General features: G+C 47.2%; 3 protein-coding genes across 3 annotated transcripts; 1 reads left to right on the forward strand and 2 right to left on the reverse strand.

Annotated features, from left to right (window-relative positions):
• On the forward strand, nucleotides 1-330 carry EsH8_V_000858 (uncharacterized protein; the record flags this gene model as incomplete). The annotated part of the gene is made up of 1 exon (XM_083273374.1): nucleotides 1-330. The coding sequence occupies one exon, from the start codon at nucleotides 1-3 to the stop codon at nucleotides 328-330; it is 330 nt and encodes a 109-aa protein (XP_083126089.1).
• A 561-nt stretch (nucleotides 331-891) lies between these two features.
• On the reverse strand, nucleotides 892-4,531 carry EsH8_V_000859 (uncharacterized protein; the record flags this gene model as incomplete). The annotated part of the gene is made up of 4 exons (XM_083273375.1): nucleotides 892-1,297; nucleotides 1,380-2,824; nucleotides 3,146-3,261; nucleotides 3,493-4,531. The coding sequence occupies 4 exons, from the start codon at nucleotides 4,529-4,531 to the stop codon at nucleotides 892-894; spliced, it is 3,006 nt and encodes a 1,001-aa protein (XP_083126090.1).
• Nucleotides 4,532-12,130: 7,599 nt separating this feature from the next.
• Nucleotides 12,131-13,445, reverse strand: EsH8_V_000860 (uncharacterized protein; the record flags this gene model as incomplete). Its single annotated transcript, XM_083273376.1, has 4 exons — nucleotides 12,131-12,911; nucleotides 13,005-13,142; nucleotides 13,212-13,296; nucleotides 13,349-13,445. 4 exons carry the CDS (start codon nucleotides 13,443-13,445, stop codon nucleotides 12,131-12,133), a joined length of 1,101 nt encoding a protein of 366 aa, XP_083126091.1.
• Between the last annotated feature and the right edge of the window lie 2,913 nt (nucleotides 13,446-16,358).

The following is a 16,358-nucleotide window of genomic DNA, read 5'->3' on the forward strand; positions in this document are numbered from 1 at the left end:
ATGCCTGCCACCTATAGCATTTTTTACCCCAACGATGCCGATGCCAAGTACGACATTGATTACTACATAAACCACCATATGCCCTCCGTGGGTGCCCTGTGGAAGTCAGCCGGCGCGACCACCTGGAACGTCATCAAATACGCAACAAGTCCCAGCGGCAAGCAGTCAAAGTATGCCTTTGCCGGCATCATCACCTTTGACAGCGTCGAGGGCATCTACAAGGCGCTTGCTTTACCTGGGACGGCAGCCTTCCTGGATGATGTTCCCAATTACAGCAACAAAGAGCCTGTCATATTAATTGGCGAGGTTGCCAAGGAGACTGCCCTGTGAATTACCACTAGGAAAAGGGACGAATACGTCATATGAGAACCGTGGGAGGAGAACTGAATAATGGCAGACGTGCGAATAGACTTTAAAAATGCAGCAGATAAAGAGACAAGAATACACACCGTGAAGGCATAATAATTCTAATGTTTCTGTTTTCGCAACTATGTAACAAAGGGGCTGGTTCATTGCAAACGTTGTAAAAGTTGTGAACTAGACTTGCAACGACATTTATCAAACTTTACAATAAAGCTGAAATTGGAAGATTTCGTGCCTTCAGAGTGACCAGTAACAATTGTATAGGCGCCTAATGCCCCTAATATATCTTGCAGAATGCGCTGTGCAATATCATCGAACACTACCCACTTTTACCAATGGGAAGCAGCTGGAGCGCAGTGGGCACACTGGGTGCCTGGCGGGGTGCAGTTCATCATCCGTACTCTATATGCATAATGCTTTTTATACTAAATAAAAAAGGAAAATATCTTGAATCCCAACTATAGGCACCCTCCTGCTCCTCCCCTAAATTCTTAAAAAAAACTTTGTAATACAACTACTGTCATCAGGTTAATGTTTCCTAGGGTTTTCAAGTATCCTAACAACGGCCGGGTCGGTTTCCATTTCCTGCCACAAGCGCGGTTCCCAGTCTTGAAACCCTTCACGTACACCGCCTCCTGTCGCCTTTTTCTTCTCGAAGGGCCAACAACGATAGACCAGGGTACGAATCATACTATTCTGCTTGAAAGACCTGAGCGTCGACTCCACCAGCATCAACATGCCGAGAACCCAGATCAATGACGTCCACCACGCCGCGTCTTGTCCGAAGACGGCAGTAAAACCATTCTTGACAGAATATGGCGTAACACTAGCACCAGTTGCAGCCGCAGCGATGAGGTGGAAGGCCCACAACCCTGCAATACTTGCAATAGCAGCCCATATTGCAACTTTAGTTTTGTGATGCATTTCAATGATCCTGTTGTAGCTTTGTCAGATGATTTGTTTTTTAACTTGCAAGATTTTGCCAGTGAGAGGGCTTGCGGGGGCGAGAGTCTTACAGAATTTTGTAGTTGATCCAAATGATGCAAATAACAAATGTCATCGTCCCCTGAGCGTACAGCCCATTATCCCTGACGAGCTCCGTGTCGACATAACCGAGCCAAGAACCACGGAACGCCACAATTCCCGCAACTGCAGCATTAACCATCCAACCGAGGAAAACCTTCATGTTCAGGGCTTCTCCCTTTTGCCCATAGGCATAAAGCTCAGGGATAGCCAGGAGCGTAGAAGCATTGAGATCCTTTTCCCAAGTCCCAATAATAATCATAGATGCTCCAGTTAGGATACTGATGAAGATGAGGGCTGTTGAGTGATACAAACTAGTTCCCGCAAAGCCGCACTCCTCTTGAAACAAGGCTTGGGGTAGGAAAATGAACATTTCCTTCCAAAATGTGGTTAGAATGAACATGGCGGTGCGATGATAATTGTATCGTCCATGGACCAGCATAAGACGCCCTAGGTAGCGGAACTGTGAAATGCTGAAGTCCGCCACACGTGCAGCTTGTTGGCCCTCTTTTCCAGATATGCCAACGCCGACACTGGCAGTCATGATCATGGGTACATCGTTTGCACCGTCCCCGATGGCCAGTGTCAGGGGCTTTCTTGGTCTCTTGAACCAGGAAACTAGAGCAGGAAAAAAGGATGCTTTGGCCAAAGGTGGTGGTCCATCGTGGATCATCTTGATCATAAGGCTTTTCTGGGATGGTGAAGCGCGGCAACAGATAATGGAATCAACCGATGGTGCCAGGTGGTAAAATAGCTGACGAAGATGTGTTGCTGAAGGCTGTTCGATTTCATTGAGCGTTGCTCCGTCAACCACAACCGCAGTATGAGTGGCAGCAAGACTTTCTGAACAGTCCGAGTCCTGGCAGACCCCTTCGATCCTGGTCATGAGATTCGTCAACTGGAGCTCCAGGTTACCTTCCGTCGCATCCAGAACACTGATGGAAGACTCAAGACCGCAAATGCGAGTCGAGTGTGCAATGTTGATGGCTGTTTCGCGTTTGTCGCCAGTAAGCATGCAGATCTTGACGTTCGCCCGACGAAGTTTGTCGATGGTTTCGGGGACCCCTTTTTGCAGCTTGTCCTCTACAGCAGAGGCTCCAAGAAGATTAAGAGATTGTTCGATTATCTCACTAACCTCTTCAATGCGTTCCTGGCGATTAGTAGCACTAATTTCTGCCTGCACAAATGACTTCTTCCACTCTTCATACTCATCAGCCTGTAGAACCTTATCTGCATATATGAGGGTTCGCAAGCCTTCGGCTGCAAAGTCATCGATATGCTGGACGCATCGCTGGATTTCTTCCTCGTTATTTTGAGGTATTAAACTGTCGATGGGCTCGCTCGGAACCGTTCGTGAGGCATAACTCTGCAAGTTAATTCCCGTTTCGACGTCATTTTCGAAGCCATATCGGTCCTGACCATCAATAGAAATATCGTGCTGACTGAAATTGGAAATCGAATTTGAAGAGCCGCAATGGCTAGTTGGGGCTGTGATGTCTTGAAGCCAACTTCGCGAGTTGCCTGACTTGCGAAAAGAAGCTGTACTATCCGTTTGTTGATGGTTCGAGTTCGGTGGATTTTGGACAAGACGAGGAAGTAAGATACTGTCTGCACCTTTGCATATAAGCCAGATATCGCCATCCGGTAATTGAACGATAATTGTCATTCTCTTGCGTTCGCTGCTGAACTCAATGACATCCAGAATTCGGAATACCTGGGTCGTAACATTGCCGCATACGTCAACAGTCCTGACACTTACGGACTGAGAGGATCGCTGTGTAACAATAAAACCCATGTCTTTGGCCGCCTTAACTAGCGCAACTTCATCAGGAGAAGAGCCTTCGTATTGAATGTTGTTGCAATCTTGATTGGTTTCTGGAAGACAGGTGTGGCAAAGCGCCATGGCGAGAAGAAATTTGGTCGCTTTAATTGCAGAGGGAGATGCCGGATTGGCATGAATGTGCCCTAGTAAATCATCGGTACTAAAACCTTGTCCATAGCTTTTGAAGACTGACGTATCTGTCTCCATTAAATCCATCCGATGAAGCCAGCTAATTCCGGCCACACTAAACCTGCGAAGGTTCATGATGTTTTCGGTTAGAGTACCAGTCTTGTCGGTAAAGACGTAGCTAATCTGGCCAAGGTCGTCCAGATTATTTGTATTGTTGACTCCAGCTGGTGTGTCTGTCTCCTCATCGTATAGTGACAAATCGTTGTAAACTAGTGAGGCTTGGCAAAGCTTTATTGCTTCAAGGCCGATATAGAGGGAAAGAGGGATCACTTGGTTGAACATGATGACGAATCCCAAAAAAACCTCTTGAAAAGGGACCGTGCCACCCGAAATATACCAGGCCTTGGACTCAGTTGAACCTTTCCAAGAATTGTATAATATCGTCAGAACAGTCGATATGACAGTGACATATAGCACAAGACAAATGACAATGTGATTTGTAGCGCCTTCAAGAGCCGGCTTCTTTGCTTCCGTCGTCTGTTTCGCGTTCATCCTGATTTTACATTCCTCGCCTGTATTGACTGCTATGCCATAGACTGTAGAGGTGTTTCGAATAGTCGACCCGCGATAGATGACCTCCTCTGCTTTCATGGGGATTGTGCAACCGTTGGCTGTGACCGTGCTATCAAATCGATAGAAGTCCGCGTTTGGTTCCTCGATGTAGAAGTCGGCCGGGCATTCAAAAATGCCTTTGATTGTGCTGCAGTCGATAATATTTGCCGGAGGGTGCTTGGGCTTTAGATTTGTCTCGCCGTCAAGTGCCATGGTTTCTACGTAAGCAAGCCCGTTTTCACCGCTGGCATATAGAAGAACGATGTCTGCTGGTACGTCCTCGTTACGGGAAAGCTTGACAATATCTCCGACATGAATATCATCCCAAGATGTTGATATCCAATCCAGATTATGAGACAGAGTGGACTTTTGGTTACCGTCTTCCGATTTTGAGACGGACGTTACGTCTCTGATGACGCAAACCGGCCGGCTGTTCTCGGAGACATCGGCACGATATCGCTTCCAATCGTAATAACCTTCTTTTGCAATAACCAAAAAGACAAAGATGGTGAGAGGAATAATCGTGGTGAATTTACCGGTTGTGCTCAGCCCGGGAATCAGTTGCAATATGGCCACCACCATCAAATAAGCGTGGGCCAAGCGAGAAAACTGGTAAACAAGCTGGCGAGGTAAAAAGTCCCAAACGGTGTATCGTGAGGTGCGGATTGCGTTTGAAATGTAGGGTCCATTTCGTCGCTCGTCTATCAACAGATCCCGAGTTGTCAATCGAAGGGGGATGCGACGGCCGTTTAGAGCTACGTCTGTGCAAGCCTGGCGCCGTAGGATGAAGTCGATGAAACGGTTCTGCCAAGGTTTACTTTGAGCCATTTGGACAGCCAAAATATACAACTGACGAGCCTGATGTTGCCAAGCTTGAAACCAGAAAATGAAATAAGTGGTAGATTTATGTTGATGTATAGATAAACAAAAGAAAAGGGAAAAGACAGTGTGTACAATACAAACGGGTTCTGGAGTTATCAACGAATTTTATATCATCTCATCTTCTCGGCTTCTGCATAGCCTGCAAAATTGGTCAAGCGGCCTAGAGTATCAGGGAAGGGCTATGTCCCCGTTACTCTGCTTCAGCCCTCGTGGGCTTAGCTGTGATAACTGCTTGGCGGATAGTAAACTCTAGCAAGTGCCAAGCGACTGGGCGCAGCATTCACTGAATCATGTTGAATGATCCACCGTACCATTAATTTGTATGGTTTGCCACGGCGGGATTCAAATGAAATACGAGTTCAATCCCGTAGTTCCAACTTTAAACTGGAGCTGGCCAAAGCGTTAACCCTTTTGACATCTCAAAACTAAAACCGTCTCCATCCTCGAATGTGCACAACCACCGAACACCTAGCCTTCTGACTTCATTACCATCTAACTACAATCATTTTATAAGTTTTCCGGTTTCAAAACTGGGCTCGTAGTATGATGGCTCTTTTTCGGCGTCAAACGAAAACGAACGAGGTGGCTGAGGATGGAAGGCCTTTGAGGAGACCGAAAGACACGTCCATGAATCAGCAGCGGATGAGGGCATGGCAGTAAGCGAATAAAACCTCTTCATAATATTTTTTACGTGAGAAAGATAGCTGAAACTTAGAAGACTGGTGTACACTCATGCGACATCAGTGAAGGTGCTTCTAGCAATTGGTATTATTTTCTTGGCTATTGGCGCCTTTTGGATAATGGGAAACAAAAAGGTTCGTTTATATTGTTTCGCGACTTCTATTTTAAATCAGAGCTGATCATTATTGCATTCAACTTTAGATCAATGAAATTCGCCTTGACTACACCAAATGTCACGACATTGACTTGGAAGATGAACCCGAGATCATGCCCAGCGAAAATATCAAGCAGCATTTTACATCATCATCAACTGGTCATCCGCTAGCCCAGTGGAGGCGAACCAATCGGCCACTCACATTCGATGGCGTAACCAAGAACTACACTCTCTGCACCATTGACTTCTTTCTCCCCGACGACCTCCAGCCTCCCGTGTTGTTTTACTATCAATTGACCAATTTTTACCAGAATCATCGAAAATACGTCACCTCACTTGATGAGGCACAACTCAAAGGGAAAGCAGTCAGTCTAAATTCCATCAAGAGTAGTTGCTTCCCAGTCACAACCGACGAAACATCCCAGAAGACAAAGATCATATACCCTTGCGGCGCAATTGCCAATTCACTCTTTAACGATACCTTTGCAAATCCTCAGCGATATTTAGCCAGCTTTGATCCGGACGTTACCCAGCTTATCACATATAACATGTCGAGAAAAGGGATTGCTTCTGAGCATGAGAAGCCGCTTTTTAAGCCAACAGCATATCCAGTTCCCCTTACTGCAGATGAAAATGATGGGATCGTTATAGTGCCTCCCCCAAACTGGATAGAAAGGTTTCCGAAGGGCTATCATGCTGGCAACATGTTCAATCCAGCAGATGACGAGGCGTTCATGGTGTGGATGCACACGGCTGCATCGCCATATTTTGCCAAACTAGCCATGCGGAATGACGAAAATGTCATGGAAAGAGGGATGTATCGTCTGGAGGTGTTTTCTCGTGAGTGCAGATGGTCCCAAAGCGGCAGGAAAAAGCTGTTGCTGACTACCCCCACTTGTCATCCAGATTTCCCAGCACATGCACACGGTGGTACAAAATCCATTATTATCAGCACAACCTCCTTGGGTGTGAAGCGAAATAGATATCTTGGTATCGCTGGTATGGCATCCGGGGCTATCAGTATCACTCTAACGGCCGTCGTTGCTCTCTCAGCACTTCACAAGCAAAAGGCGCTGATTGATCATAATTATCTTCATCTTAAATAGCTTAATCATGTTTGTGTGTCAATATAGTCCTTTACTGTAGAAAAATCTTGCAGAAGCGAGTTAATAGGTTTACGTTTTCAAAATTTAAGATTATTGTTAAACGAGCGTATTTCAAGCCATCGTCTAACTGATTACATCGTAATAAAGTTTTGAGAAAACTTCGTTTTCCGACCCGATGATTTCACCCTCTGAATGCTGCAGTAAACTAAATAATCAAACTGCTTTGTTTTAAATGCCTAGTTACTGTCGAATAGCATAGGAGATCCTGTTTAGTCTGATCATCGCCCATCTCGTTGCATTATGGTTACCCTGTTCATGCAGCGAAATAGACAATACCTACTGATAGCTCTAACGAGGTGCCCAACTTGGATATCGTCACCAGTAACTTCGATTTCCACGCTGTCTATCGGATCTTCAGCCTTGATCTCTAGTAACATTACCAACAAGAGCCGTCTTCCTTGCAGTAGCAATCTTCCCGAATCCACAAAGTGTAAAGAATAACTTGCGAAGAGATACGATCATCCCTTCCAGTGTCTACTCCAGCCATTGGTAAGTGTCGCCTTCTATTCTGTGGAGCGTTGGGACAGGGTTACACCAAAGCATTGCTCAACACCAAAGACTCTGACATCGTAAAGATCCTTGCAGCCGTTCTCGGGACAAGCACGCCCCGTAACATAAATAGTAATGATCCAACCGCTTACCCCGCCGGTCAGCCCAAGCAACCCCGGAAGTCAAAGAACCTGGGGCCGGTGAAGCTTTGACGTGAGTCAATAAGCCAATCAAACGCTGTATTTCGAGAGATTGAAGTAAATTCCTTTTTGTGAGAGAGATTGATTTTCACAGTAAACCTTGATTTAAATTGGTTATAAGTTAAGCGGCCCGCCGGTGGGCCTGACGGAATAGCACTGGGCGTAGCGGTTCGAGGGTAACCTAGAATCCCCTGTAGTCTCATTGATTAATTTGTTTTGGGCAAGTGGAAAGACTGCCTGGCTAGTACACGTGTACACATTTGAAATACTGCCCTGGTAGGATAAATATTTAGCGAAAGTGGCTTCGCGTATCTCTGACGTACGCGTTTGGGGCTCATGGTTCGAGAGCTTTCTTAGCGGTCGTGCGTCGGTGTGGGTACCTAGAACCAACAAACTTGCCAGTGCCGATCACTGAGTTTCTTAATGCTCGTTCTCGTTTTCGCACCACAGCCGACAACGACGACGAAAGCATGTCATGTCGCACCAGACACCTGGTTCGTCATTTAATGTTTTTTACAAGGCTATTTTACTGGGGTCAAGTCTCTGATCATGACTCACGTCAGGAGTGATTGGCATTTGCACGGAAATTACTTTCTGCGCAACCTTAATATCATAACAGGACTCCACTACCTAGAGAACTCCCGTCCTTAACACCGTACTGCCTTGCGCGTCTCTCTCTTTTTTTTTTTTTTGGAATGACTTGCAGTTAGATGAGACGGAATTCGGGATGGGTTCTAATCCTAAGGGATTGCCTCAAGCTCAACACACATCATAGTTGCATCTGTTCGTCCGGAATCCAGATGTTCAGCTCAGATCACCATGGGAGGCCGCAGTATTTGAGTTCATAATAGCAAGCTTCGTTTTCGCATCACCACATGATTCGGTAGGCCATACACAGCCAGATTAAAGCATCTACGGATTTCGGACAGGCTAGCTACATCCAAAATTGCCAGCCAAAGTTGCTCAGAGTTGGCCAACTGACTGTAATACAATGTGTAAACTTTTCTTCCAAGGGAGGCTTGTTTCAGTGCAACGGCCATTGACCAAAGCTACTTGTGCAGCGGCGATTGCGGGGCAAGCTGGCAGTACTTAGGAACTAGCCATGGTCTGAAGATGATATATAATCCCGCACGTTTGAAGACCGTATTCACATCAGAAGACATCTAGCTACCTATCACTATTTATCAACTCACTAACTGCGATGGCACTCCAAGTCAACTTCTTGACGGCCGCTGCGGTAGGTGTTAGCTTTGTGAGTCTATAACCACTACTCACGATCATTTACTTCCCGCTTATAAATCCTCATAGATCATACTCTACACCGGAGCTAACATCATCTACAACTTGTTTCTTCATCCGCTCCGACATTACCCTGGTCCGTTTCTCATGAGAGCGACGAGATGGGGCTTTTGCTACAAACTCGTCAAAGGCACCCTCCCTTTCGATATCTTGGAACTTCATAAGAGATATGGAGATGTGGTTCGCGTTGCTCCCAACGAACTGGCATTTTGTAATGCCAAGGCCTGGAAAGATATTATGGGCCATCGAACGCAGGGGGCGCCTGAGTTTAAGAAGCTTTCTTCTTTCTATCGTCCAGTCCCCAATCAACCTAGTAACATTGTTAATTCCGACGGACGAGAGCATGCAGTACTCCGTCGGCAGTTATCTTACGGGTTTAGCGATCGCGGCTTACGGGAGCAACAGCCTCTAATTATGAAGTATGTTGATCTTTTCATTCAGCGCCTGCATGAAAACTGCAAAGACGGGAAAAGTATCGACATAATGGCTTGGTACAACTTCACGACTTTTGATATAATTGGAGACCTCGCTTTTGGGGAGCCTTTCGGCTGTTTGGATAATTCTGAATACCACCCATGGGTTCAAGCCATTTTCCAGTCGGCTCGAGCCGCCACCGCTTTACACACAGCAAATTATTTCCCGCTCCTAAAAGAATTAGTCCTGAAGTTGCTGTCGACAAAGTATGCGCAGAATATGAGAGCCAAAAATATAGAAAGAGCAAAGCAGAAGTTGCAAAGACGTATTAATATAGGGGGAAACGGCGGTAGGCCTGATCTTATTGAAGGCCTGTTAAAGAAAAAAGACGAATTGGTATGATTTATTTAAATTTAATGGGCGTTGATTATAATCATCTAGCTAACTTGAAATTTTTCTAGAATCTTTCGTTTGAACAGCTTGCGTCAAACAGCAGCATCCTCATCATTGCAGGGTCTGAGACGACCGCTACACTACTCGCAGGCGTAACATACCACCTCTTGAACAACAGGCAATGTCTTCATAAGTTGACAGATGAAGTCCGATCATCATTTCAGAAAGAAGAAGATATCAACATCGCCTCGGTTAGCAAGTTAGCTTACATGCTGGCTTGTTTCGACGAAGCACTCAGAGTCTATCCGCCAATCGCAATGGGCCTTCCGCGAGTGACCCCGCCAGGTGGGGCAACTATCTGCGGAAACTACGTTCCTGAGAATGTGAGTTTATGGGCTGGATAACTCTCCACATTATTGGTACTGATTTTACCATGTAAGACTATTGTTGCCATCCACCAATGGGCTATGCATCACAGTGACCAATATTTCAAAAAGCCTTTCGAGTTTCATCCCGAAAGGTTCCTAGGGGATACTGACTTTTCCACTGATAACAAAGAGGCATTTCAACCCTTCCATATTGGTGCCCGGAACTGCTTGGGACGCAAGTGAGTGCTTTGTTGATTTTGAGTAGTCCATGCGGATGAGCTAACTTGAAAAGTTTGGCATACATAGAGATGAGGCTAATTCTTGCCCGGCTTATTTGGAACTTTGACATGGAGCTTGTCGTCAAGGACGAGAACTGGGTAGAAAAGCAGAAAGTCTTCATTCTGTGGCATAAAGGTCCACTGAAAGTGCGACTGACACCGACAAGCTGCCCCAAGAGCTGATTCAGAAACACTTGTAGACGGAATTTGCCACAGAATCAGGATGTTTTGTCCAGGAGTGGGTAACTTAATGTGCCGATCTGTATCATCGACAGACATCGCCTTTCTTGTCTCTTCAAGCTCAGATTGATCACTGCAATCTAGTACCACCTATTGGGATATTTGAGTGAAGAAAACATGACAGTATCTCTAAAATTAAGGGGGTATATTATTCGAATTAACAATAATAATTAAACGCTTTTTCAAAATCTTTATCTAAGTCTAACTCCTCGAACCTGTGCTGATAGTTGCGTCTAGAAGGAGTCTAATTATCGACTCATTCCCTCTTGCGATCGCCCGCTCTAGCATAGTATTTCTGTAGAGGTTTGTAGCATACAGGTCGACTCCATATCCTAACAGTACCTTTACTATGCCCACATGCCCGTTTTCTACCGCCCAAGACAGCGACGTCCGGCTGTAGTTGTCACAAGAATTTAGATCAACTCCTTGTTCTATAAGGAGCTTAACCGTTGCCTCGTGTCCGTTCCTTGCGGCTAATAGCAGCGGTGTCTGGCCGTAATCGTCCTTAGAGCTCAGTTTGACGCCCTTCTCGATCAGCAACTCAACAACCGCCCCATGTCCTCCCGCAGTGGCCCAAGACAGCGGTGTTTGTCCACTGCGGTCCCTAGGCTCCGTATCAGCGCCCTTCATAAGAAGTAGCTCAACTACCGCCTTGTGTCCCGCCGCCGCCGCCAACGACAGCGCTGTCCGACCGCTAAGGTCCCTGGATTCCAAGTCAAACCCCTTTTTCAAGAGTAATTTGACGACTGCTTCGTTTCCTGCTGCCGCAGCCCGTGAAAGCGGACCCTGTCTGTAGTTGTCCTCCAATGTGGCGTCGGCATCCTTCTCAAGGAGTAACATGAGTACAGTCTCATCACCTCCCGCTGCGGCCCAAGAGAGTGGTGTCCTGCCGTCAACATCTTTCGAGTCTTTTTCGGCGCTCCTGTCTAGAAGGAAGCTGACTATGGCTTGGTGTCTGTTCCTTGCCGCTAGCAAGAGCGGTGTCTGGCCATGATTGTTGGTGGCGTGAACATCGCCTCCTTGGGCTACCGACTTTTGAACTGTGGCATCTTGCCCGTTTTCCGCAGCCCACAGAAGTGCCGAACTTCCAGACCATTGGGCGTTGTGGCAGTAGAGATATGGAGTTAGAAGTTCGTAGAGGAAGCGATTTGCTTGGCTGAATACGCTGATATCTCCTTCCGATTCTAGATTCTGCGCTATGGAATTGAGTAATTCATTTGGCAAGTCAAGCAGCTGCATTTTGGATTCTGTAATTTGATGCAAAAAACACACTATGCGAATAGCGAGATGAATGAACAGATTGCGGTCTTGGGGAATTGTGGTTGATTGCTCAGGAAGTTTAATGTTTCAGAGTCCTGCCACCTGGCTTGTCTTAAAGCTGGGCTATTAAGCGACGGAACCCTAACCCCAAATCCCACGGTGGTTACTCTGCTGGAATTACTACGTAACTGAGAGAATAAAATGAGGGCCGTACTTGAAGGTGTTAGGATTTAAAGCACGGGATGCATCTATGGTCTCTGTGCCTCTGTCCAGACGGAATTCTACCTAAGGTACCAAATAACAATTAATCCATGAGCAATTACGGTCGCCTAACTTCTCGTCACCATCACCGTTCGCCTAAAATTTACCATTTATAGCTATGCCCTGCTGAGCCGCGGCAACTGCAGTCTCCTGGTGGATTCGGGTCTCGATGTCGCGCAACTGGGCCTCACGAGCCAGTAATTCCTGGCGTTTCTCGTTGATCTCGCGCTGAACCCTCACCTCAATCTCGCGGAACCTTTCTTCTTCTTTTCGGAGCTGCTCCTCTTTGAGGCGTAGTGACTGGGAAACCAGATCTTCGGGGGTTATAAATGAGTCGCTGTGTAATATATCCGTCAGCCAGAGCCATTGTGTGATAAAGGCGCTAAGAAGAAAACAAAAGGCTACGTACTGTCCGTCACCGTCCTCCGCGGTCTTCGAGAGCTTCTCAGTACGATAATTCTCGTACAAGAAGTCATAGGTTATCTCCTTCAAATCAATCAGATGACTATGCAGTAGTGCGGATCGGATGGCCAGGAAATCCGAGTGGTGTGGATTATCCACCTCGACAATGCCCCAGGGATATTGTCGGGCGCGGACCTTCCGGCCATTAATTTCAACAATTTCTTCACTCCCAACAATGGCAAAAGGCATAAGACCCCGTAACTCAGCGCTCTCTTCAACAGTCTCCTCGTCGTCCTCCTCTACATCGTACGGGAAGTTATATATAGGGATGCGATAGTGGTCGATGTCCTCCATGATCAATTTTTTGGTTTGGGCTAACTCGGATGGGGTGAGGGAGTCGGCGCGGCCAATGACTGGAATAACGTTGACGCGCGGAGCGAGCCGCTTCATAAGCTCGATGTCAAGTTCGCGGAGGCTAGGAAGCGTCAGTGGTCTGAGTTACATAGCGATCCGATCTCGCCAAAGGCTTCAAGGCTGGAGGGGGAGCTTGAGTAAACAAGAAACGTACCCGTGTCCGGTCGGAGTGATAAAGTAGAGCATGGCGTGGACTCTATTATCCCTGAAGCGAGGATTTCGCTTAATGCGCGACTCCTCCGCAAGTTGATCGTCGTACTGTTGTTCCAAGTAGCCGGCAATCTTAGAGAAGCTGAGATGGCCCTGTCAGTGCTGCTGACCGCATCGTACCGCGACAGAGTCAATAGTCGATATTTCTCACCTCGCCTCGTTATCAATATCGTCTCCGAAGCCGGGCGTGTCGATGATGGTGAGGGAGATGCAGGTACGATCCTCTAATTCTATCTCTAGGGTGCGGGTTAAGGTCAATCACCCACCGGACGACAGGGATAGACGTACCAACAGTAATGGGGTTGATCTTGACCCCTCGCTCCGTGTGGGCGCCACTCACATAACCCGACTCCTTGTGCGCTAGGACGCTGCTCTCGCAGAGCATGTTGACGAAGGTGGTTCTGCCTGTGAAAACCAGTCAGCCGTTCAGAGAACTTCTTCCCAGTGTGGAGGGACGGTATCTGACGAACCAGTTCCTGATGCCCCGCAGACCATAAGGGAGAATTGAATCCCCTTCTTCACATTTTTCTTTCGGCGGATCATCTGTAGTTGGGAATTGTTAATCAACTGATGTACGCTCAATATTTCGATAGCTGGTGTCGAGCCTCAGAGCAGAGCTTCAAGTATCCAATACAGCTGCAAATGCTCAATGACGGCAGGGGACAGGACGCGACGTACAGCAGAGGACATCGCGTACAGTTGTAGGTGGCCAATAGAGCCACAAACATCACTGTATCAGGTACCCTCTCAGATAGGCTTCGTGGATGTCGAGAAGATATTTGGAGGGGAAGAGACGGAGGGACATATATAGGAGCATCCATGTCCATCTTTTGCCCTTCGCACCCAATCTCCACCTTTTCCATCCCTAGCAAGAGTGCTTGACGTTGACTGGCTGGCTCAACACATACCATATCCAGCTAGCGTACCTCGAGAATGCGGGTCCAATTCCGGCCTCCATCATGGGCCAATTAAAAGCCACGCAATGATGCAGACTTGATGCGCCGAGAATTTACTGGCCATCTCACGGGTCTCTTAGAAGACTAGGGGGTTTTTCTTTTCCAGGAAATTTGCTGTGAGATATGGATTGCCTTGCCCAAACTGATTGTGACACTCAGCTGCGTGGCACAAACTTCGAGTTAGTGGGAGGCTAACCGCAGCTGTTGTTTTGCACCGGGGATGATTAAGGTTCACCAAGCCTAACGGCTCAAAAGCAGAGCGGTAATATCACCGTTATCCTGTCCGTGAACCGCGGATATGGATCACTCACCACATTTATTCATATTTTCTCAGATAGGTATATCAGAAATATACTTCTTCCCAGCTAACACGTCGTGTCGGTGTAAAATACTGGACCGAGCGTTTTGCTCATTACAATGGCCTTCTTCGAGATCCGTCGCAACGTCCTGCAGAAGCCCGTAACAGCAGTGTCATCCGCAGTCTAGTCGCTTCCTAGGATAAGGCCACTCCCTACTAATACAAATGAGTACTGCCCCGACTTCTTAGTCTGATTTCAGCAGCGCATCGATACCTAGAACCGCCAGTCGGCCGTGCAGGAACATCTACTGAAGGGAGTAACGCATGCTGACAATCTGCAGATGAGATAATGAAGGAGTTTTGTTACTTCCGGTTTTAGAAAGAACCCAAAAGTACCCAAGGGCGATTATGACATACAAGGTCGGTGGATTAGTTTTCGGGTGTATAGATCTACAAGCATTGTAGAGTATTATACACAATCAAATCGATCGTGGTCTGCACCGCCTAGAAGTATCTGGCTTTTCGTTGAACACACAAGGTGTGCTTGTGCTTCACCGTTCTCGGCCAGAAACTGTAGCTGCATGCGCATCCAGTCTCGTTGAGCTTCTGGCACTGACGAAGAGCTGCAAGCAACATGGAGGGGCCATATAAGTGAAAACCTCCCAGTATGTGCCGGGTCGCTTGCCTTGATCCCAGGACGAATTGTGCTCTCCTGTTTGCTTCCTTCAGTAGCGGAAGGAAGTTTCATCCTCGATAAGTCATACCCTAAAAGAAAAGGGACGCTTGCGCATATATCGTTTACCAACTCCCTACTGCTTGCCTCTATTTCTCCCCCATCGTCATCTTCGATCGGGCCCATCGAGGTAGACATCCAAGAGATAGCCCGGATGAGCACTGACTGGATAATGAGCCGTGACACACGGTAGAAATTCCAGACCCGAGCGGTGTAGCTGCTCGGGTATCTATGGACCTGAACTGGGGTGAAATCTGAGCTTGCTGGGTTATTAACGTTCATGGCAGCCGAGTAGGACCACGTCGCTGGGATAGTGCGCGCCCAATCCGATATCTCACGATCCAAATTCCTAGCACTGCGAATCAACTTGTCAACTTCGTTATCGCGAGCGTCTCGCGGTTGAGTAAACAGGCGGTTGCTTTGATACTGGAGGTTGGGTATTTCGGCCGCTTTGGAAATGAGGTGATATTCTGGGTTCTCGTGTAAAGATGTGGTTACATCTAGTACAAAGAAAACGTCTTCAATCGGCCGACATATTTGCATATGACCTAATACCTGTATATGTATTCATTAGCATCAACTTTATGCGTAGCTACAATATGAGGCTTGTGCCCTTACGACGCTTTTCCGAACAAACCAAAACATGGTGCGTGACAGGAATGAGTGCACCTCACTAGTGCTACGAAACTTTACAAGAGCCGCAGCTCCATCAACATGCGCTCCCCATGCTGGCATTGTGTCTGGATCCTGGAGCATAGTCTTGATTTGTTATCAGTTTAGTGTAGTCGCGGGCACCTTGTTTCGGGGGCTTGACAACTAACCTCGTAGCCACAAAGAAGAAGGATGGCATACAGCGTATGGTCGTTTCTCACTTCTGTAGGATCTTGAATGGCTTTTCCAATCGCTTTGATGGCTTGGACGTATCGCTTTCTGCATAGAATAGCTGCTTTTCGAACTCGCTTCGTAGAGGCGGCATATGATATTGCCTCCGTCGCCAGGCGTAGAGCAGAACCCGGATCACTGCTGGCGTAGAGATTTGGTAGCTGCAAATGCAGGTAGCGTACGGGATCTTCGTCCGACAGGTTTGCCATGATCGTGTGATAGAAGTGGCTCACCACCGTATCTTCCGCTGGCAATGATAACTGATAAGTCAAAGTCACGCAGTTTCGCTGTATCCATTTTGAATCCGCAGTGAAGAGAGGTGATAACGATACGTCGATTGCCGATATAGAGGCCGAGCCGCCGGTGCGTGCGTGCCATTGACGGAATCTGGTTCGTGTTCGAGTGGTCTCGTCCCTGAACATGAGGTTC

This window comes from Colletotrichum jinshuiense, chromosome 5 (genome assembly GCF_051148585.1).
Source record: "Colletotrichum jinshuiense chromosome 5, complete sequence".
In the NCBI taxonomy this organism is placed as follows: Eukaryota; Fungi; Ascomycota; class Sordariomycetes; order Glomerellales; family Glomerellaceae; genus Colletotrichum; species Colletotrichum jinshuiense.